This window comes from Strigops habroptila, chromosome 15, assembly GCF_004027225.2.
Source record: "Strigops habroptila isolate Jane chromosome 15, bStrHab1.2.pri, whole genome shotgun sequence".
Taxonomy (NCBI): domain Eukaryota; kingdom Metazoa; phylum Chordata; class Aves; order Psittaciformes; family Psittacidae; genus Strigops; species Strigops habroptila.
The window spans coordinates 1,286,399-1,308,254 of record NC_044291.2 but is presented as its reverse complement, the minus strand read 5'-3'; the positions used below and the strand labels follow the sequence as shown (position 1 = coordinate 1,308,254).

The 21,856-nt window shown below is 45.1% G+C and overlaps 1 protein-coding gene across 9 annotated transcripts in view; it reads right to left on the bottom strand.

The window, feature by feature from the left end:
* SEC16A (SEC16 homolog A, endoplasmic reticulum export factor) overlaps nucleotides 1-21,348 on the bottom strand; it is a 29,156-nt gene extending 7,808 nt beyond the window's left edge. For 6 of the 9 annotated variants that reach the window (XR_003994449.1, XR_003994450.1, XM_030506827.1 and 3 more), the window contains exons 1-20: nucleotides 21,220-21,348; nucleotides 14,274-18,130; nucleotides 13,585-13,730; nucleotides 10,775-10,860; nucleotides 9,729-9,864; nucleotides 8,758-8,956; nucleotides 7,454-7,628; nucleotides 6,541-6,683; nucleotides 5,807-5,868; nucleotides 5,447-5,585; nucleotides 4,970-5,212; nucleotides 4,563-4,660; nucleotides 3,777-3,858; nucleotides 3,474-3,591; nucleotides 3,119-3,230; nucleotides 2,742-2,847; nucleotides 2,120-2,260; nucleotides 1,893-2,006; nucleotides 1,066-1,270; nucleotides 634-882 (exon numbers count right to left, since the gene is read on the bottom strand). Coding sequence is in view for 7 of the 9 variants with exons in the window: in XM_030506827.1 (XP_030362687.1) it covers nucleotides 634-882; nucleotides 1,066-1,270; nucleotides 1,893-2,006; nucleotides 2,120-2,260; nucleotides 2,742-2,847; nucleotides 3,119-3,230; nucleotides 3,474-3,591; nucleotides 3,777-3,858; nucleotides 4,563-4,660; nucleotides 4,970-5,212; nucleotides 5,447-5,585; nucleotides 5,807-5,868; nucleotides 6,541-6,683; nucleotides 7,454-7,628; nucleotides 8,758-8,956; nucleotides 9,729-9,864; nucleotides 10,775-10,860; nucleotides 13,585-13,730; nucleotides 14,274-18,056 (6,337 nt within the window). In the remaining 2 variants the exon portion in view is untranslated. The remainder of the gene's footprint in view (nucleotides 1-633; nucleotides 883-1,065; nucleotides 1,271-1,892; nucleotides 2,007-2,119; nucleotides 2,261-2,741; nucleotides 2,848-3,118; nucleotides 3,231-3,473; nucleotides 3,592-3,776; nucleotides 3,859-4,562; nucleotides 4,661-4,969; nucleotides 5,213-5,446; nucleotides 5,586-5,806; nucleotides 5,869-6,540; nucleotides 6,684-7,453; nucleotides 7,629-8,757; nucleotides 8,957-9,728; nucleotides 9,865-10,774; nucleotides 10,861-13,584; nucleotides 13,731-14,273; nucleotides 18,131-21,219) is intronic. The other 3 variants (XM_030506833.1, XM_030506834.1, XM_030506829.1) reach the window with 3 other exon arrangements.
* Between the last annotated feature and the right edge of the window lie 508 nt (nucleotides 21,349-21,856).

Below are 21,856 nucleotides of genomic sequence, written 5' to 3'. Positions count from 1 at the left end.
GGACACAACAACAACAAAAAGGCCCACAAGTCCCTCAACACTTTTAAGACAAAGTCTTCACTACTTATGAATTTTGTGCTAGGAAGAACCTGGTCTTTTAAAGAATGTGAACTGCGGTTGCTGTAATTATGCTTTTTTCTCTCTCCTACATGAGTATTATGTTTGTTCTAAATACAGGGCAGGGCAGGCTGAGGGATGCAACCCTCAGTATGGAGCAGTTTAAGGTTCTTCACATCTCTAACGCAGCTCTGCCAAACCTGTGTGTGCCTGCTGCCTTCACAGGTTCTGTTGACACCGAATTAAAACTTATCAGGGTCACAGGAGCTGATGTCCGAGGCAGAAATCCCTTAGACTCCAGCCACAGACCTCACAAACCAAACAGCCCAGCCCAGTGCACTCAGTTAGGGTCGAGCTCATAATCTGCTGAGTCTGACCTCTCTTTTAACCTAGGCCAAATAAGCAGGATGAATACTGAAACTCTCCACAGATGTTTCTGTGCCATTACACGGTGCGTTTAAATTTTGTTACAAGACTTGACTTACTGTTTTCTAAATATTGAGATATTTGACATTATTCCCCCAAACACTCCATTCCCCTTTTAAGGAAGAAAAGCTGTTTACTGATATCACAGACCTGTTTCCAGGTTTGTCTGCTCTTCCGACCGTGGTTCAATTTCTTGTGGAGGCCCCCCTGGTGGTACTGCTGACCCTAAATACAGTGGTGATGGTTCGGTTCCATATGGATTTGAAAACCCTGGAGGTGCAAAGCCATGTCCTGGACCAATAGACTGAGAAGCCACTGGATAGAACGGGACACTTCGGACAGCTTCCTGGTCACCAGGAGGAATCACAGCAGCTGATCCATCAAGGTCAGCCTGAGGTACTGCAGCACAAAATAAAAACATTAAGAGTTACAACTGAACAAATACCAGTGTGTGAACCTTGTACTAAGACGATACAATGCAGAAGCGAAATATCATTGTTTCTGCCACCCTCTTAAGAGGTTTCTATTCCAGAAACCTGAAATGTTTATTTTCTGTCATGAAAAAGGATATGAAGCACTAACCTGAAGGCATGAGCTGCACACTTTGCATCTGTTGAGCCACATTGGGTAGTAAGGATGCTAACAATGCATTTTCAGCACCTGGACCCACGTCATGGCCAACTCCTGCTCCATCACATTGACTAGCACGGTCTAATTCAGAGCTTGGTGTACTACAGGCATATGGTGGTGGGGTGGATCTGTCTGTGTTATAAGCTATTGTACCCTCCTGCACAAAAAAGCAAGATCTTATTAACATTAAGTTCATAACCAAGGGAACATATAGCAAACAAAATCTTAGAAGTGAAAAGAGCCCACTGGGTTTTTTAGTGGTTAGCCATAAAATGCGTTGCCAGCCATTTGCAGGCCAAGTTCAACCAAATCATTTCAAGTTTGGAAGGTTTTCTGTTCATTTTTTAAAAGGGAATTTTAGTTAATTAGTTCAAGGTTTCCATTTTAACAAATCTCTTTAAATAAATGGTAATAATTTCCACTCAGTTACAATCTAGCAACACTAATTCACACATACTTTTTTCTGGCAAGCAGATCCTTGCCTACAGCAGGAGTTACTGCAACTTCATGAGCCCTGCAATCCTCCTTGCATTACAGTACTAAGAAAAACCTGTCTTGTATAAAGTACACCACTAACTATTCTGTATTGAATCCTGGGGCACTTACATGTGGCTAATCCACTTGGTTTAAATCATAACACTTGAACTTTATGACATGAATAGATCATAAGGTCACTTCAGATGCTTCTGTACTTAGCAGTACGAACAAAGCCATTTAAGAGAGTGATTTACACTAATCCTTAGAAGAGAATACTTGATGTTGAAAAGCACGTTCTGTACCTTGATCTGTCCATCCACATGTCGAAGCGTTACTAACCAAGAAGGTTCAATGAAAGATTCCTGTTCTGGTTTTTCTTTTATCTGTGGGTCAAACAGGCGCAGCTGGGATGACATCTAGAAAAGGAATCATTGCAGAGTTTAAATTCACCAGCCAACAAAAGGCAACCTCAGCCATAGCTTACCACCTACAATACAAAGCCACCAGTGGTTAATTCCTCCTGTGTTACCTGGATTAGCTGGTCAATAAGCACAGGTGAATAGTAATGTGGGTCTTTCAGGACTGTTCTGGAAATCACTTCGCAGTAATGGAAAGCCTGAGCAGCAAGTCCCATCTCAGCCAGTCGGCAAGCATAGATGAATTTGAAAACCTGTGGAATGCAAGCAGGTGAAATACACCAAGTGAATGTACACAAAGTACACTCATAGAAGTACTGAATGAAAGGCAGTCTGTCATTCCAGTTATAAGCTCAGCTCCCACTATCCCATCTGTACTAGGAGGGTAAAAATATCTAGGGAAAAAGAACAGAATTCTCCTCTTCCACCCAATGTATTCAAAGGAAGTTACCTATTTGACTACAGCCAGCACCAAGTTCTGCTGCATTTTTCTTTTGGAATATAGAATTACAGTACTAAAATTAAAAATAAACATGTTCAGAATGCACAGATGACAAAATGAAAAGGAGATTTAAGGGACAACAGGAAAAAGGTTATCTTGCACTACGTTATCCACAAACATTTCATGTTACAATGGAGAAAGTATTTGCTATGCTGAATGTAGCACATCAGAGATGGACACCTCCCATTAAACCTGCCAAAATAAAAGCCATTAAAAAAGCATCAGCTCCTCACCTGGAAGTTGGGCAGGCAGCCAGGCTGAGTTCCCAGGGACTGGGCATATTCATAGGCTTCTGTTCTCTGAATGGCTTCATTGGTGGCAAACTTCAAAAATGGCAAGCTATTCGGGAATGGGAGAGGAAAAACATCAGTTAACATTCAGATGATACATGTTGACAATAAATACAGACCTGTCAATCAGAAATAAAGTCAGAAACACAGCTCTGGCAGACACACAATATCAAACAAGGACAGGCACCAAAGAATTATCTCAAAGCCAGCTGTGGCTAGTGGTGATAAGAGGAGCAGTGCAACTCAGTCTCTCAAGCCATTAATCTTTCATTTCTGCATCTAAAAAATCATGTTTCTTTAAACAGAAGAGAAAGACAAACCTATGGTTTGATCCAATCAGGACAAGCTTTGTTGTCTTCCTTGTGTAAACTCCAAAACCAACTTGGGCCATAAGGTAACAAAAATGAGCAGCATCCAGCAGGCCTTTTGAAGCTGCAGAGAAATAAGTGACAGAACTCAGGGTATTTCCTGTCAGTGGCACACTGTAATCCAGTGTCCTATATTGGTTTGGTTTTGCATCCAAACACCTTCCCAACAGAGACATGCCCACATAAAACTGTTCCCCTTTACATTTTACACAGCAATTGCTTGTTTTCAAGAAAATGAGCTGAGTAATTAAAGCTTCCAGAAAGCTTTTTCCTTCAGTCATCACCCTGTTCATTCCCCAAGAGTTACCAAGAGTGTCTCCCATGGTAGCAATGGTCCTGGATTCCAAGTCCACATTATTGGTCAAGTTGGATAACACCATTGCTAGATGAGGCCTCCAGTCTCCCCATTTCTCATCTCCACAGCACTAAAATTAGAAGAATTACTTAGTCAAATCAGTGACTGGAGCTCTGCATGTGTAAGTGTTTCAACCTAAAAAGGACCAAAACAACTTATCTGGCATTCTAGGAAAAGAAGAGATTACTGTTGTGAACTACAGCACTCACTGCAGCGACTCTTGAGTCTCAACTGCAGCTCACACTTGAATCTTACCGTGGACGCAGCTGGCATCCTTCCAGACATGAGCTGGTAAACAGTCTGCAGAGGGTCATTAATTGGGAGACTGTTGGCAAACCTGCAGAGACATTACACAGAGAAACAACACACAAACACGGGGTAAGCACTTGAAATGTACTTGAACACTCAGTGACAGCTAATCTAGCTTAGTTTAAGAGAAGGAAGTGCTGTCTGAAAATACTACAATTAATAAGCAATTGCCCAGAGAATAACGTTCAAAAGCAAAACATCACTAGTTAACCGGATCTGCCACTTTCATACAGGTCAGTCCAAGCTAGGAAAAACCTAAGGATTCCCCCCAAGCCAGCTGCCCAGACTTCGTACATGATTTCACAAGCTCAGGAACCTGAGAGAATGTTTTTCTGTCTACAGCATGCACAAAGACATCTACTTCTTGCAGGCAAGGACAATGAAGGGTACAATAGAGCTTCTTGGCTTTAACAATGCTGACAGTTAGGATTTTGCAGTTTTTTCAAAGCCTGATTAATAGCACCTGTCAAGGAAGCCCACAATGACACTGTTCAAATACCCCTTAAATGGAATGAGTGGCATAGAATAACTTCTCAGGTTTAAGTTTACGGCCAGAAGGCCCCAGACTGAAAAGTAACAGATGACAACTGAATGTACACACAAAATTAAAACAATTCTTGTATGAGCTTCTAAGGATAACTCATCATTTTGCCATTAAGATTTCTGAGCACCAAGTCTCTACCTCATTAGCAGAATAAGTCATGTTGTACTAATCAACAAGCAAAACAGTACCTGGTCATAACTCTTGCATGTGTTCTGCTGTCCATTTTGCTGGCAAGTAGCAGAGCATGACCCCATAAACCATGTTTCATGGCAGACTCCAAAGCATCCTAATGAATACAGAAATCAGTTTCCTGGGAATAGCTTAACATACCACTCAGATAACCAATGAATGTTTTATAGCAGTACTTGGTGACTTTGTTTAGATCAGATGCTAACCCATGAATATAATTGTTTTATAATATAAACTGTATGGCATCATGTTTTCCTATACCAGCGTAGTGCAGTGCCATGAAATGTTATATTCACTGCAAGTGGCAAAAATGATTTTAACTGATGCCTCAAGCTTTAAGATTTGTGACAAATAAGTAAACAAAATAAGACAGATGCAGATTTGGAACAACAGTACGAGCACTCACCTTCTTGCGGCCATAAAGCAACAACTCCCTGAATCTCTCTGTCTCTTTCTCAAGACTGTCGATTGTGGTTAGAAGATTATCAGTAAGAAACGAGAGTTGGGCTTCACCGGATTCCTCTTCCACTTGTTCCAAAGCCTCGTTAGTGAAATCAATCAGATTTGCCTCATTAGGGGACTTCCCAGGAAGCCACACTGTTTTATGATCTCGGAGCAGAAGTTCTGCCAGGTCTGTTCCCACAACAGTCTGTACACGTAGAGAAAATAAAATCCGACATTTCAACATTGCCTTCATTTTATTTGTCATTTCAACAACAATATGTGACTGTCACCACCTCTGAGCACCTGGGAACAAGTTACCTGTCCTATCAATGCATGAACTATCCCAAGTCTCTATACACACATCACTGTCTTTTACATAAACACCATTTTGTGTATAAACCATTTTAGGACAGATGAAAACTCAGGCAGTGAGACATACCCCGTTCTGCCGGCACAACAGTACAATGAAGTCCCAGAGCAGACTTGCAGATTCTTTGTCAATTAAGTTTTCGTTCTTAAAGCACTGTGTAGCTTTATTTTGTGCAAAATTAATAACATCCACTTTATGGGTGTCATCCCTGAAAACAAAGAGAAGAGGAAAAAAAAGGAAGAAAAAAGGTTTTAATGAGGGATAAGTCAACACTGAGATCATAACTGTGATTAGTATGAGGAACAAACTTAAAGATCATCTATTATTTAAGCAGGTGAAAAGCCACAGATATTTTAAGTCAGCTTAAATCTGTAATTTGCAGACAAGTGTTCAATGAAGAAATGAATTCTGAAATCTGTAGGAACATACTTAGCCAGAGGACCAGGAAATACTCTCATCTCTTCTTGCTCTGGAGAATGTTGTAGCATGGTCTAAAACACAAATACAGTCCATGAGAAATTCCTGTAACTATGAATTTTGCTTTTCAGCAGTAAAACCCCCAGACCTGAACATAGCCCACGCTATAATCAAGCTCTTTAACAAAATGCACATGGGGACTTGCACAAGGATAATAAATGATGAAATCTACTTTACATGAGGCCATTCTGCAGTAAACTATAAAGATCTTCCTCACTCCTCCTTAATCATGGAATCATTTAGGCTGGAAAAGACCTTTAAAATCAAGTCCAATGACAAACCTAATGCTGCCAAGTCCAATAATTATGGACTTGCGTCACAAAGTAATTACGTACAATTCTTCTCCCTCATTTACCAATCACTTCTACCTGCATCACATAAGCCCATCCTTCCATGTATTTTACACGACTTCAGTATTGCATTTCTTTGTAGTGGCACAAGAAGAATGAAAATATACCCACGATATTCAACCCCCATGAGGAGCTGGATGAGCTGATCATGACAACCTCACCTCTCAGAGGAAAAGAATTTTTTGAATTACTGGTTTACTTTCAGTTATAGTCCAAACAGATAAAGGTACATGTGTTGACGTATTAAAAAGTCAGAAGCTATAGATCCAAATTCCCCACTCCCCTTCCAAAAGGCCAAACTGTATGCACCACCTCCCTTTTTCTTGTAAGCTTTACCTCCATACTGTGTATCTCAACCAGAGCTGGCTGTCCTTCTGAAGGCAGGTTTGGCAGCACTTTGATTAAGAAGCCCCCAGGACCAAACCTGGCACAGATATGAGGCACTGAAAATTTCTCAGGTGTTGAGGGCCTTAAAGGTGCTGAAATGGGAAGAAACAAGAAAGTAAGAACAAGTAACCTGTCTTGCAACTAAGTAAACTTGCTGATGTATTTATCCAAACCAGTAATCCTGCAGTACTGGTGGAAAAACCCTGCCACTCAATTTGACTAAACTTTATAAGCAACAATCAGTTCCACTGTAGCCCCAAAGATCTTCTGAAGATTTGCAACAAGAACAAAACTAAACTACAGAACTTTAAAATCCACTTATTTTGTCAATGTAAGGGCTTTGATTATTTGTATCAGACACATTTCCATGATCTCTGTACAAATACATGATGTATCTTCAAAGAGCTAATGATATACTTCAAAATACTTTGCAAAAGCTTTTCCAGGGAAACACTGTTTTGTTCCACGCCAAAAGGGCAAGAAGAAACTAAGGGAAAATCTGAAGTTTAAGCTAACCTTTATAATCATTACCCGAGAAGCACAAGCAGTATGGTTAAAAGTCTATCTAGAAGACATTTACAAACAGAAGTATGAAGTATTTAATAGTAAACACTATGTAGCTACTGCTGTTTTGTGATAGGTTTCAACGAGCAAGTTATCCTTACACTGGAAAAGGAACAGAACTTTGTTCATGCGTACATACACTGTGAACCAGCCTTTTTTCCTGTTAACAGGCTCATTGAACGAAAGGCATTTCATATACCACAAACAGTAATCAACATTTACAGCAGTGTAAACTGCTACGGGTAGACAACCTCACAAGCACATGCTTCCCCTCCTGCTTCCCCAGTGGTGCCAGTACCTTGTTCCACTGCTGACCATCCAGTTTCAGGTGGGTAGCCATAATCTGTAAAAGGCTGCTGTCCGTCAAAGTTGGGAGCGTATCCACCATAGGGATAAACTGCATGGAGCGACGCTGCCTGCGCGGTTTCATACGCGTTAGCCGTTAGATCATGATTACTCCTATACAGCTGGCTCTAAATAGATCATATTAGTAACTGTTAGCAGAGAGCATGAGGTTACACAGAGCAAGCAACACTGCAAGCGTGAGTCAAGGCAGTAAGCGTGTTCCCCCTCCGGCTTTGATTCTTTACACTGCTCATAAACCAGGCTTCCTACGTCTCTGCTCTGGAGGAAGCTCCCCTGCAATCCACCTGCAGCAACAGGCTACAGAAGATAATTCAAATCTCGATGTTCTCCCCCAGTGTTTCACTACCATTTGATCTGTTCACATCCAAGTACATCCAGTTCTCTCATAACGGAATGTCAACGTGCTCGTGTGAAGAACAACATCACAGAATGAGTTACAAGTGTTGCTGCATCAGCAGCTACGGATCAGAAGCAACATTCATCTCTGCTGTAACGCTCTGACAGAAAATCCCAACTGATTAAACCTGATGAATGCCTAAATGACTTCAGGTGCCTACAGATGAATGCCTAAATGATCTCCAATACTATTTCCAATATTAATGAATTTGCATTCAGACTGGAAAACCACCTAAACCTTCCAGGAAACACCATGAACCAACACATGAGACTACAGCTACAATGACACATTCCAGTAGCAAAGACTGTACTTCAAAAGGTACCCAAATATTCTGTGTTTTTCAGGTGTTTGTACTTATGGCATAAGTAGATGAGCAATCAGTTAGATTTGGGTTTTGCTTTTAGAGTCAAAAATAGCATCATTCAAATACAGAGTTAGTCTTCTAACAGATCCCAAGTTCAGTAATAGCATTCATGCTTGTGATGTGAAAATTAACATAACACAAAGCCAGACACATCAACTACGGCCAAGCACAGTAAGGGCAAAGTTCTCACAAACAGCAAATGGATTCAGTAGAGGAAATTTTCCATTTCTGTGTGTGGCAACTTGCACAGCTGAGTGCTGATTTTGGTTAAAGTTCTCTTGACAACTGTGATAAATATTAAGTTCAAAACGATGTTACAAACCAGCCTTAGCTTACAGAATAAAAGTTTTCAAAATGCACTTTCCCCCAAGCTAAACCCAGAAGTATTTCCATCTTTCTCATGTTTCCCCCACCCTAAACAGAGAAAGGCCCAACTCAGCTGAAAGAATACTTGATGTGACCATCTGAAACTCACTTGCTGAGAGCGAGAGCTGAAACTGCTCTGGTGACTGTGAACACTGCGGGAGCTCCGCAGACTGTGGCCAGAATGCTCACTGTGCACACTGCGCCTGTCAAACTCGTCACCGTACGGATCTCGATGGGGTTCAGAGTCATCATCAAAGCTTCCAGTGAAACGAGGGTCATACCTCCAGTTATCGTCGTATCGGTCATGTCTGGAGAGCAAAGAAACATGCAAACCAAAAATGAACAGAGCCACCCACATCCCTGAGGGAAGTGACTTCACTGCACACTTGTCAAGAAGAAAACTGTACCTAACTCCAGCAGGGCTTTGACATTATTTCCTAGACTGAGATTATTACAGTAAAAACCACGATATTTCTTCAAGAAGTTCATCCAGAATGTTCAAGATCAAACTGACATCCTAGAAGAGACTCTGAGTATGAAAATCCACAAAATATTCACCCATCTGAAAACAAGTCCTACTCCTCAAATCCTCTTCTTGATTGACATGACAGCTCATCTGTTTTCCTCAATGATCTACGCTAAAGCTAAAGAAAGGACTAGGAAATGTGTCTGTAATATTGCTCTTCAACAGCCTGTTACAGGACGCCCCTGCATTCTTAGAGAATATTGAGAGGATTTAACTTACAAAGCTGCATGATACCACAAAATCCTGATGCCCGATACAACTATCAGAACAGTTCATAACCTCTGAAGGGGTTGGGACAGAGCTTCAGCAAATGAAGTAGCATTTCTGTTAGCACACAAGCAAAGCCTCAGCCTTTGCCTTAACACTTACTACCATAACTTCATTTTCTGGTGACACACTTGACTAGGGGGGACTCAACCCTCAAGAAACCAAAACCAGATTCTCCACCTCCACTTGGACACACACACTAGTTCTCTGATCACCATCAGCACCTAGGCCTGTGCTGCCCAAGATCTGGAAAGAGAATTGAGAGCATATGGATCAAATGGACAAACCTGCTTCCATAGGAATACGCTTCTCTCTTCTGGTAAGGGTTGTGTTCAGCATCATACCAATACCTCTGATCATAGCTTCTAGGATCTCTGTATCTGGGGTCATATGCTGATGAGTAACGTTCCCAGCGACTTGGATCTTTGGGAAATAAGAAGAAATGGTTTAGCTATTGGAAGCTGTTGCCTATAACCTTCTCCCACTCCTTTCTCTTTAATGACATGCTGATTTGGTCCTGAAGCACGTAGCAAACCCAAAAGAATGTACTCAAAGCTACCTAAATATGTCCAGTCATTTTTAGTTAAAAAAGCCAATCAAAAACAACTAAAAAGATCAATTTCACACCTTTCAGAGAACCATGGTTATGATAAATAGCTTGAAGGGACAGCATTCACCAGACAGATAGAGCTCTTCTAACAACTTTAAAACTTGAACATAACATGATAACTCAAAAAGTATTAACAGAGTCTTTGTGATCAGCCTCCAGAGCATCGTGCCAAGTGTCTCGGGATGTGGACAGATGCTGCTTTAAATCCTCCCAGGGACCATACAAGCAATTATCTGCAGATTACCAAGGCCAGAATGCCTCTGTGAGCAGAAAGCAGATCATCAAGGACAAACCAAATTCAAATCATGAGTCAATTTCTGGTTACACCCACCTAAAATTTACTTTCCAAGTCTGCCTGTAGGTTACACACCAAGGATACACCTCAGTGAATGACATGCTTGCAACACATTGAAGAAAACTACTCTGGAGACTCACAGTGGTGTGCTCTCACAATGGAAAGCACATTGAAGGCTGGGAGTGAGGAAAAACCCACTTTATTTTCTATTTACTACTTCTACTGAATAAAACCCAGGAAGGATGGCATGGTATGAAGAACTGAAGTAAGTCCAAAGATCAGTTTTCAGCAAGTATTACCTCACTCTCGCTGGCTGTGGAAAGTATCAATTTTATTAATATGGAAAAATACAATAATTCTCTGATCTTAAAGTTCCTCTTCCTCATAATTTTCTATAGAAAAATTCAGAGTTCATTTTGAGACCTTACCTCCATAATCATACGAGTTTGGGTAATAGCCTGGGTAATAATCACTCCATCCACTTTTGGTATAATAATCTTCAGCATACCCTTGCCTGAAAGAAAGGGCACAAGTATGAAAAGTCATTATTCCTCTTCAGTCTCTTCTGAAGCCAGCAGGAGATATGAAGAGCTGTGTGCCACAACTGATTAGGTAGAGGCTCATATTAAAAGAATTCATTTACAGGAAATCAAGGAATCATAAAATTAAGACTCTACAAACCAACATATCACTAAATTTATGTGTGTCATAAGAAGCTGACAGCCCTTACAGTGATTTTTGTAAACTGCTTTGGTGATAAGTTTAATTATTTACAGACAATCAACCACTAAAATTCCTGCTATAATTAACATCCTTTGAACTCTCTCAACAAGAGAGTCAGTAACTCCAGTAATGAAACAATTGCTCCCTCATCTTGAAGAGTGTTTTGTTATACATCTTACAGTGATGAGAAGAGGACTGCGGTCTGGAGAAGAGGTTGTGGAAATAGGTCAGGACATGAACTAGCACTTTCATCAACCATTCTGAACAGAGGCTTTCAGCCTCTGGGGCACCTCTCACCAGTGTTAAATACAGTCAGAAAAGAAACAAACCCAACACACACACCACCCTGCTTTGGGTACCTGGACAAAGAACTCAATATTGCAGCACCTTGTTCAACCTGGAGCTGAAGCCAGTGATTACCAACAGTGCAGGACAAGTGCTACCACAATCCCAATGCCTTATTTTCATTCTGCTCTCAGTCTGTTTCTCAATCTCAGCTTTTCAGTCGATGCAGCAATGTTTTGAGTGTTAAAACATCCTTACATTTAATACTTCAGTGAATAAATGAGATAGCACCGAGATGCAACTGTAACACAGCACATCACTACACAACTAATTCCAGGCTTGGATGGGCAGCAGTGGATGAAAGGTTTGGTTTTCATTTCGGCAAATAGAGTGGATTGAATGGAAGAAAATACTCATTTACAGAGCCCATGTTAAAATACCGATTGTCCAAATCAACAGAACAAGCACCAGACCCTGACTAAACCAACAAAGCAAAGTAAGAGCCCATGCATGCATAAAGAAAAGATAATCAGAATACCTCTGCTGGAAAAAGAAAGCTGTGGCTACTACTTGAAGACTCACGGGCCTTTACTGAATGCCATTTTTAGGACCATCCCACAATTATGAAAAAGGCTAGAAGATGAATGTTAGATGAAAAACGTAGTTTGTCTACCTGTATGTACATGTACACGTATATTTGTATCTACACGTGTGTATTCTCACACACATGTACACATACACGCACAGGAGGTAAAGTGGAATTCCACATAATGTGGAATAATAGGAACCTTCATGCTCCTCTACAGCTGATCATACAACTGATAGTGCAAACCCAAAAGAGGCCAAGCAAGTCAAGAGAGGCTTCTCCCTGGAACACGTGGGAAGTTTGCTAACACAGCACCTGCCTCTGCAGAGGAGGAGACGTGATCTTATCAGATCAGGTTTATCCACCCAAACAATCAGCTCAGCCTCCTGCAGATACTGTTCCCCTCCCCAAACAGAGTTTCCAAAGCTGCATCATCAACACTGGTACATTCAGGGCAACTTTCAGACATGCTATCACTGACTCTGCCACCCTGCAGAACTGTACCACAGTCCACATCCACCTGCACTGTCACGTCACACCTCAGCACACACAGACAGAGCTGCTCCCAACAGGCTTTGATCTGCCCGGTGCCACCTATAGGCATTTCAACCTCTTATAAAAATAGTACATAAAAAGAACAGGCACCAGGAAGTGCTACTGGAGGTTATTATCTCCTTACAAGATCTCACAGTGCACTTAGATTCACTTAAGAAGGTGATAAAAGTTACCAAATGCAGCTACAGCCATCGGTGCATACTCCCCAAGGCCAACGCACACCTCCTATCATCTTCTGGAGGCGGTAAGCAAAATGCTGTATGTTTAATCTGAAGGCTGCTCCATTAAGTGAGCTGCCAACATCAGACGACTACTACGAAGGGTTTCATCATTTCCAGACAGGTAACTGGGGTTCTCTCTTGGAAACCTGCAAACCCACCCACCAGGTAATGCAACAGTAACATGTCATCATTAATTTGAAGTTCGTACAAACCACCTTCGCAAAAGAAAGCAGTAATCCCTGGAAGGTAACTTGCTGCTTCTTGCTTGAGAAATACTAGAGATTCCATTTCTGCCTTGTATTTAATACTTGCAAGTAGCATCTGAGCACATTATTTCCCTCTCTCAATCTATTTATTTCACATCATCAGACAGACCAAGACTTTTAAGCTTTCCTCATTCACATGCTATCTGCATCAAAACCCATAGTGAAGTCAGTGGGTGGAACATGCCCACATAGCACCTCTGCTACACAGACTTTGGGAGTTTTGTGAGAAGGACGATCCACACAGTCACAGTAACCATCAAACAGGTTAACCTGAGGCAGCACCAGAATGTTTTCACTTGACTCATCATCTCTCAGAGCTCATCTCAGCACCAAGTCCATCACAGTGACCTCCTGCCTGGCAGAAATGCCAGCAACCACCCAGAGAACTAAATGAAAGGAGTAATAACCTCCAGCAACAGAAAAGGCTGTGGAACCGTATCCTTTTCAGACATGGCATTTGATACTGCCTGTTCCTACGGCAGCATAAAAAGAGGTTTTGAACTTCCTCACTGAGGCTTATGCTACAAAACTTCAACAGCCACCATACCACTCACTGCTGCAGGGTCTTCACTCTGCTTTTACTCAATTTAGGAACTGCATACCTAGAAGGCGGCCTGTCAGAGCAGTGACTTGCTCTGGAACTAGGACGTTCAGGCTCAGGATAGCGGTAACTCCCAGGCTCCATGTAAGCAGCGCTGGTGCTGTCGTAGTGTCGGTACCGGGGGTCATACTGTCCATAGGTATCCTCCTAGAAAAGAGATCGACACGTAAGGGAGGAGGCTTCCCACCCCGAGAATAAACCCTTGAAACCAAATAAATCACCATACACACCACAACTGTGGTACCTGGAGGGATGCAGATCAATAGACTACAGCATAGCTTTCAGTACCTGTTGTAGCAAGTTATATCCAAGTCTTTAATATGCTAAACTCAGGGGAAAACCATTATGTCTGGACTAAAGGCCGTTCAACCACTGTGCTGGCCACTCTGCTAACCTGCCAATAATCCAGGCAGCAGATGGGAGCCACATCTGAACTCCTGAGCAGCCAAACAGTTACCACTGCCTCTTCTTCCCAAAGAACCAAGCTGACATCTGTGCAGCTATTTCAAGTTTTTATAATCTCTGTAATACAAGTTTTGTTACTGCTGTCTGGATTTTCCCTACAATTCAATATTTAACATGAATGCTATACTGAATGCTGGTCACAACACAACTGTTTAAACATGTAATTCAAAGATGAAAATTACTAATGCATACTGAGGGGGGAAGAAGGGGAAAAGAAGGATTTACCATGTAATAAAGATGAGCTGCTGTTCTGGGGTCTGCAGGAGGATAAGGCGGAGGATACGGAGGCTGGTAAGGATCGTAGGGATGTCTGTAGTAGTAGTAGGGGTTCTGGGCTGGACCAAAGGCATCCTGAGGAGTCTGAGGCAGGGATGGACGCTGCAGGTCTGGCTGCACGTTTGGCATGGCTGGCTGACTGGTGGTGCCCGAAGGGGCTGCGGATGTTGGAGCACCCGGAGGCTGTCCAGATGCTCGCTGCTTGTCAGGACTCGTCTGATCGTACCCTGGTGGCTGCTGTGCTGAACTTGCCTCTTGGGGACCCACAGGCTGAGGATGGCTGCTCAGCACCTGGTTCTCATGCTGCTGTGACGCCTGCATGGCCTTAGTTCCTGCAGCAACCTGGTAGTTTGAAGGAACCGAGGGCTGCCCAGATGATGTTGGCGGCTGCATCTGAGCTACTTGCATTTGCGGTTGAGATGGCAACGCTCCCTGTGCAGCTCTGTCTGATACAGCCTGATGCTGTACATCTTTTGTCACCTGTTGATAGAAATGTTTGTCATGCATCTCAGGATGCCCCTGGCCAGCTGAGTGCTGAGGACCACCAGGAAGTGACTGATTGTGCACCTGTACAGAATTACTTGCACTGCTTGTCTCCGCCGTCCGTGTCACTGCGAAGTCGAGCACTGCAGCAGCTTCTTCTTTGCTGTTTGAGTGATTTGCACAGCTATTAGCCTGTACTACAGAATTAACAGGGGGCAGCAGTGCACTTGCACTTCCGCTGGGGAGACTTGACCCAGGAGAAACGGATGAGTTAGACCCTGGCTTGCTGGCAAATTCAGGAACAAAACCTTCCATATTAACATTCTTTTGCCCTTCTGGAGCCAAATTAAGCGGAGTTTTCATAAGCAAGTTTGCAGGCTGATTAGAAGCAGCATCAGAGGAACTGAGAGGGCTTTGTAATAAATTATGTTTTAACAGATTAGTATTTGGAAGTGCATTCACTAAGAGAGATCCAACTTGCATCACGGGTAACGGCACGTTTTCCCCAGAAATGATCCCACCAGCATGCAAAGGCTGGGGACCCATTGCAGGCTTGTCCCCAAGCCCAGAGTCCTTCACTGGCTGATTGTTTTCATTGCTGCTTAGCTGATTAGATAGAGAAATAGAAAAATTAATTGGCTGAGCCAAGTTATAGCTTTGATTAGGCTGAGCAATCAGGATAGGCTGATTTTGCAAAGACTCTGTAGGTGGAGAAGACAACAAACTTGCATAACCAGAACTTGCCTGAGACTGAAGTGCCTCCTCTTCTCCCATTTTGGGAGGATTCTCCAGATTTTCAGAAGTTATATTTCCATCCTGGGGAAGCTGCACACCCATAGTCCCTGGTTTGCTTGGCTGCTGATTAGACAGGCCTTCTTCTGGTGGCTGAATGACTTCTACAGTTTGTTTGGCGGGTACATACACTGCAGGAGCAGCAGGAGCTAGAAGAACATTTCCCCCAAAATTAGGCAACTCATTATGAGCCCACAGAGTTGTTGCCGGGCTATCACACTTCTTAACTGCTCCCTGAGCTCTTGTTGAGGACCTTCTCTCAGATACTGACTGTATGTTTTCCATAACAGGTCCAGAGTGCAACATATTTCCAGCTTCACCAGTGACTGCAAGAGGCAGTGGGTGTACCTGAGGCATGAAAATAGTTTCCAGATTATCTGGTGGCTGTTCGAGATTGCCTGGGGATGCAGCTGGCACAGCTGCATTCTTCTTGATATTCTTCTGGTTTGAGTGGTTCTCTCTTAATTCAACCACCATCTTTGCTTGGTCAATCTCTGCAGGTTTTATACCAACTCCATGGGACCTCACAGGTTCAAACGAACTATTTGCACTTGTCTGAAACACTCCTGTAGGCTTCGGGGGGCTCGGGGTTGGAGGCTGGGATAGATTGCCATGGTAGGTCTTGCCCAGGTTTAGCTCACTGGAATCAACTCCTAAGGGAGAGGAGTCAATCTGTTTAAAGAAACTAGCAGAGGATTCTTCATCAGGCTTCCCACTTTCTTGCTGAATGAATGTACCGACTTGCTCTTGAGGCCTTGCTGAGCTGGAAGCGCTCCTGTGGCTAATGGTGCTGTAGTTTGAAGAGACACTATCTGGTCGGACAGGATGAGGTAATGAATCAGGTGCCTCCAAATTTGGTCCTCCTTCAGCATGGCTCACAACAGCATTCTTTGGAAGCATCTGGCCTGGGAAGGATCCGTATCTGTACGGATCAGGGCCAGCAGCAGGGGATGAAGCACTGATGTTCTGTGGTTCACTTGGCAGCACTTCTTGATTCTGAATGCACTCCAGGTTCTCAACATTTTCATACTGTGACCCACCAGACAAGTCACCTATATGTGCCTTGTCATCACCAACAAACATAGAGTGCTTAGTGGCCTGTGCCTCCTGCTGACTTACAATTTTAGGGAAGTACTGATCCATTCCCTTTTGTACCATCTCACTGACTGAACCTCCACCAACCTGTGCCTGAGAAAGAACATTTGCTGCAGCGCGCTGAGGATGCACTGGCTGGTGGTACAAGGATGCTGAATTGGGCGGGCAAGCATCAAACTCTGTTTTCTCCACCATGGGATCTTTTTCAGATGAAAGTATTTCTTCATTTTCTGCCTCATCCCCTTTGAAAAACATGGAGAGAGTTCCTGGCTCTCGATCTGTGGGAATAGGTCTGTTTGTTGTTTCAGACATATCCGGAGCCTGGTTTTGGGGGTTATTTTCCTGAGCTGCGGGAAGGACAAAACTGGAGTCTTGCAATGGTGGCTGTGGGTAAAACTGTTCCTGGTATGGTTGACTTAACCAAGCATTAGTCATTTCTGTGTTCTGCCTGAACACATTGCCAGGCTGGGTGCTGTTCGTGTGGTGACTGCTATTTGCAGGGCCATTTTTCCCGTTCTTTTCACAACCAACGGCTAAAGGCGCTTGCATGGCATTTTGTGGAATACCTTGGTGCACAGGACCCTGCTGCAAATTTGCCTGCAGAGGAGGATGAGAAGTGCTAACAGAAGACTGAGAAATGTTATGAAGGTCAACCTGGGAAGACGGCTCAGGATAGGGCACAAAATTTCGAACTGGAGACTGCAGGTTACCTTGAACAGGCCTCCACTGAGACACAGGCTGCTGAGGAGGAGGAGGAGGAGGGAAGAACGCTGCTGCACTGGGTCCTGAAGGAATGTCATTTGGACCTCTACTAACATCTTGTCTGCCTCCAGGTTTGTTTGATGCAGCCATTGGAGGATGCACACTGAAAGAATTTTCAACTGCTGCTCCTGTATTATAGTGCAATGGTACCGCAGGCCCCCGGAATCCAGGATCTGCATTTGGATGCACTTCCATAGTACTGTTCATAACATATCCTGGGGATGGTGAAGGAACTGGAACATTAGAAAACATACTGGGATTGATTCCTGGTTGAGGTACAGGAGCTGCTAAAGGTGTGTGCAGTCCATGAGGATTGTCCCCTGCCCGTGGTGGCGAAGTGTGCGTAAGGGCTGGCTGCGGACACCCCACCGGGGAAGAGCTTTGCATGCCCAATGCACTGCCCTTGGATGGATTATCTAAAGGGGAACCCTGTGAAGTCTGTCTGCCAAAAGCAAAAGGGTCTGTCACAGGCTGCACCGGGGCAGCTGTTGCATTTGCTCGTTTACTGAGGGAGCTGCTCCTCCAGTACATGTTCCGAGCGATGCCTGCCGGAGGCGGAGCTGCTGCTCCCGCAGGCACAGGCTGCGGAGGCTGCTGCATGATGGCCTTTAGCAGGGTCAGATGGGAGACGATAAACTCCTAGTGGATGCTGTAGAGAGATTCCTTCTTCCACCCTGTTAAGGCAAAACAGATGACAGATCAGTTTCCCTTCTCACAACACACACAGAGCACTTAAGCAGCTTTTATTTTAGAAACAAAATTACTCAAAGAATTTGAAGTGGAAAATGCCTCTCTTTCTCCAGGACACGTAACACACACTTAACATTGTATTTCTAAATCCAAGTCCAATTTCAACTGAGTCTAATGCTGTGTGGTAACAATGTACATTATTTAACCACCATATTAACAAAAAGCTCCAAGTGAGAGTAACTAAACACAGCTCAGCCCTGTACAAACCTTTAAATCTCACACTGAAGCACCACTGGTATTACACTGTTACATTGCTCCAGATTTCCCAGGTCTCTTTCCTCTTTCAGAGGACCTGAAGTACCAGTCAACAGTCTCGCCCAGTCTCTCCCCCCATCCGTATATTTCACAGCAACACTTATGTTAAGATTTCATTAGTTTGTTAAAAAATAGTGTTTTGTTAAAATGGGAAAGAAAACCAGAAACTGAAACAAAGAGCATTAAACGGAAGCTTCACCAGTTTTACGCATTATTTGCCTTGGTGTTCAACATTGTTTTTAGAGCACAGCTGCCTGTTGAATTCCTAACAAGGAACACTTCCAGAAATGTTTTAGTGCTGTGCAAGCTTTTCTCCTACTGCGATCCAGAGGTGAAGGTTTTCCAGCTGGCCACGCTCACCACGTTCCAGGAGTCCCCGCCTAACATCCACCTCAGCTTCCACATGTTTCAAGATCCCCGGACTCTTTGGGATATATCCCTGGTTGCTTTTCACCGCATTCTTTACTGTATGAACCCGGCTGCAAATACTCCTCCCTCCCCTCTGAATAAACTGGTGGGTTTATGCAACACACTGTGAAGAGGGGAGGAAAAAGGCCAGTTAAAGCATCTGCCAGGACAGTCACTCCCGGTGAGCCCTGACACACCTGAACAAAGCGTTGATATCTACCCAACATAAGACTGATATCTACCGGTTCTGTTCTTAATAGAACAGCTTAATAGAAAAGCTGTTTCTGAAACACAGTTGAGCACAAAAGCCAACTGGTTTACAACTTCAATACCCAATTCCAAACTTCAAACGTGGATTTCACTCCCTGTCTTCCCTGATGTACTCAAAGAAAAACATCCCAATACCTGACCACACTTTTGTAACAACCGGTCCCAGTACTCAGCTATTACACCGAGTGGAGAGTTTACTCCAAAGTGCTGGTTTGCCGTTGCTGTGGCTGGAGCTCTAATGTCACATTACAGGAGTTCAGTACGAGGGTATCGGCTTCCTCGCAGGAGGAAAGTTAATATTAACAGACTGCACACACGAGGAAAAGCATTGCAAGATTTGCCGATTTAAGTCCAAATAATATGAACGTGCCCATGTCACGTAATTCAAACAGAAGTTTGAATTACCAACAGGGTGAGACTGACCCCCCTGCCCCCAACCCACTATTAACAGAAATGCTGATTTTAACAGATGTATAAGTGGGAAGTAACCAGGTAAGTCAAGAGCAATCCAGCTCTGCTTTATCTAGTCTGGAAAGTCTTAACTTTCTGCAGGTTATTAATAGGGAGTGCAGAGCAGCCTGCTAAGCATTAGCACCAGCAACAACAACTGCAGAAGGTGCTTCCAGACGTGCCAAAGAGGGAAAAGAAGATTAAAACTACCCTGTAGACAAAGCCATTGATAAATTTCACCTGAGGAGCTCTGCAGCCACGATTAGTTTTACACTCCTCTGGAAACTGATCTGTGTGAAAGAACAATTTATCCGGGGCGAATTAATTTAATTCTCTAATGACATAAGCTAAACAAACTAGTCTTAAACAGCACAGACGTGCCCACAAAGCAGGTTACAGAGTGCTAACATTAATTCTCATGTGTGCCTATATACACACACACATCTGTCTGCACACACACATGCATGTACCAAACAATCAATAACATGTTCACACACACAGATTCCTAACAACAACAAAGCAAATAAAAAGCCCTGCTGCAATCCCCAAGACAACAATAGTTGGAAAATGAGATTTGCAGCTTTAAAGTCAGGATCGGACACTCATTTTTCAGGTTTTCCTTTCTGTGTAGACAGCTGCACACCTGCAAACATGCGGGTGACACTCAGACTGGACACACTCCACATCTTCAGTACTCTTGAGGGCTTCCTTCCAGCCTTCTTGTAAATGGCAACGATAGTTACAAGTGTTACTCAGTGAAAATGTACCGACAGGACAAAGGGGAATGGCTTTAACCTGCCAGAGGGGAGATTGAGATGAGCTCTTAGGCGGAAGCTCTTCCCTGGGAGGGTGCTGAGGCGCTGGCACAGGGTGCCCAGAGAAGCTGTGGCTGCCCCATCCCTGGCAGTGCTCAAGGCCAGGTTGGACACAGGGGCTTGGAGCAACCTGCTCTAGTGGAAGGTGTCCCTGCCCGTGGCAGGGGGTTGGAACTGGATGAGCTTTAAGGTCCCTTCCCACCCAAACCAGTCTGGGATTCTACAAGAACTCTTTGTGAATCAAAATCACAAGGATTTATAGACAGAAGCAGCATAAAATATTCCCATTTGTTCTGTAAAGGACACTGACCACTGCTCCACTACACCGGCAGGTCCCGACACATTCAGGTAACTGCTCTCCTGAGCCAGCACCAGCTGCTGCTCCAGCAAAGCCCAGAGCTCCGGCACTCACAGCTCAAAACCCAACCCCGAGCAGCGAGAAGTGCCGCGCCTTGTCACACACGGTAACGACTGTCGGGGGATGCTTCTGACCGCAGGTTCTTCTTCTCTCCCCCGCCCCGTGTAACACCCCTCGGACACCCGCAGCGAGCGCACTGCCCCGCCGAGCCGCCCCCAACCCCGCCGGACAACCCGCCCCGGCCCCGCTCGCTGCGGCAGCGCCTCACTGCTTCCCCTCCGCGCGGCTCCGCCACCTGCCCCAACGGGGCCGGCGCCCGACCTGGGGCTGCCCGCGCCCCGCCACAGGCGGCACCTCAGGCCTCCCCTCCGCACAGGGGGGGCATCGGCCGCCGCCATCCCCGGGCCCTGCGCTCCGGCCGGCCCCGGCCCGCCCCCAGCGCCCCGTCCCGCCGTACCCGGCAGCGCCGGTCCCGCGGAGCCCCCTCAGCAGCGGGCGCCGCCCCCCGCCACGGCCGCAGCGCCGCCCGCGTCCGCCGCCATCTTGGAACATCCGGCTCCAGGGTTCCGCTACCGCCGCTGCCGCCGACGTGTCACGCCACGCTGCGCCGCGGGATGACGTCACGGCGCGCACGCCCCGCTGTGTTCGTCTCCCGCCGGAGGCCCCGCCCTGACGCTGCCCTTTAAAGGGAGAAGGCGGAAGTGTCGGAGGGTAAAAAACAAGCGAAGGGCGGAAGTGGCCTCCACAGCGCCCCGCCCTGGCGCACTGCGGTGGCGGCCCCGAGACCGCGGGTTCGAGTCCCGCCTGGGGCCGCTGCGGGCGCGGCCCGGCCGTGGTCTCGCTCCCTCCGGCCCGGTTCGGCGGAGCGCGGCCCCGGTGTCCCCCCACCGGGCACAGCGGCGTGCGCCCGCCCGGGCTCCCCCAGCCCTGCCCAGCCCTCGGGTCCCCCGCGGCGGGTGCAGTGGCGAAGGCGGCCGCCAGGGTGGGACAGAGCGGCCGGAGCCGCTGCCCTCGGTGCGGGGCACCCCAGGGCGCTGCAGCGGGGAGCGCGGGGGTTCCACCAGGAAGAGGCGAACGTACAAACCTGTCACTCG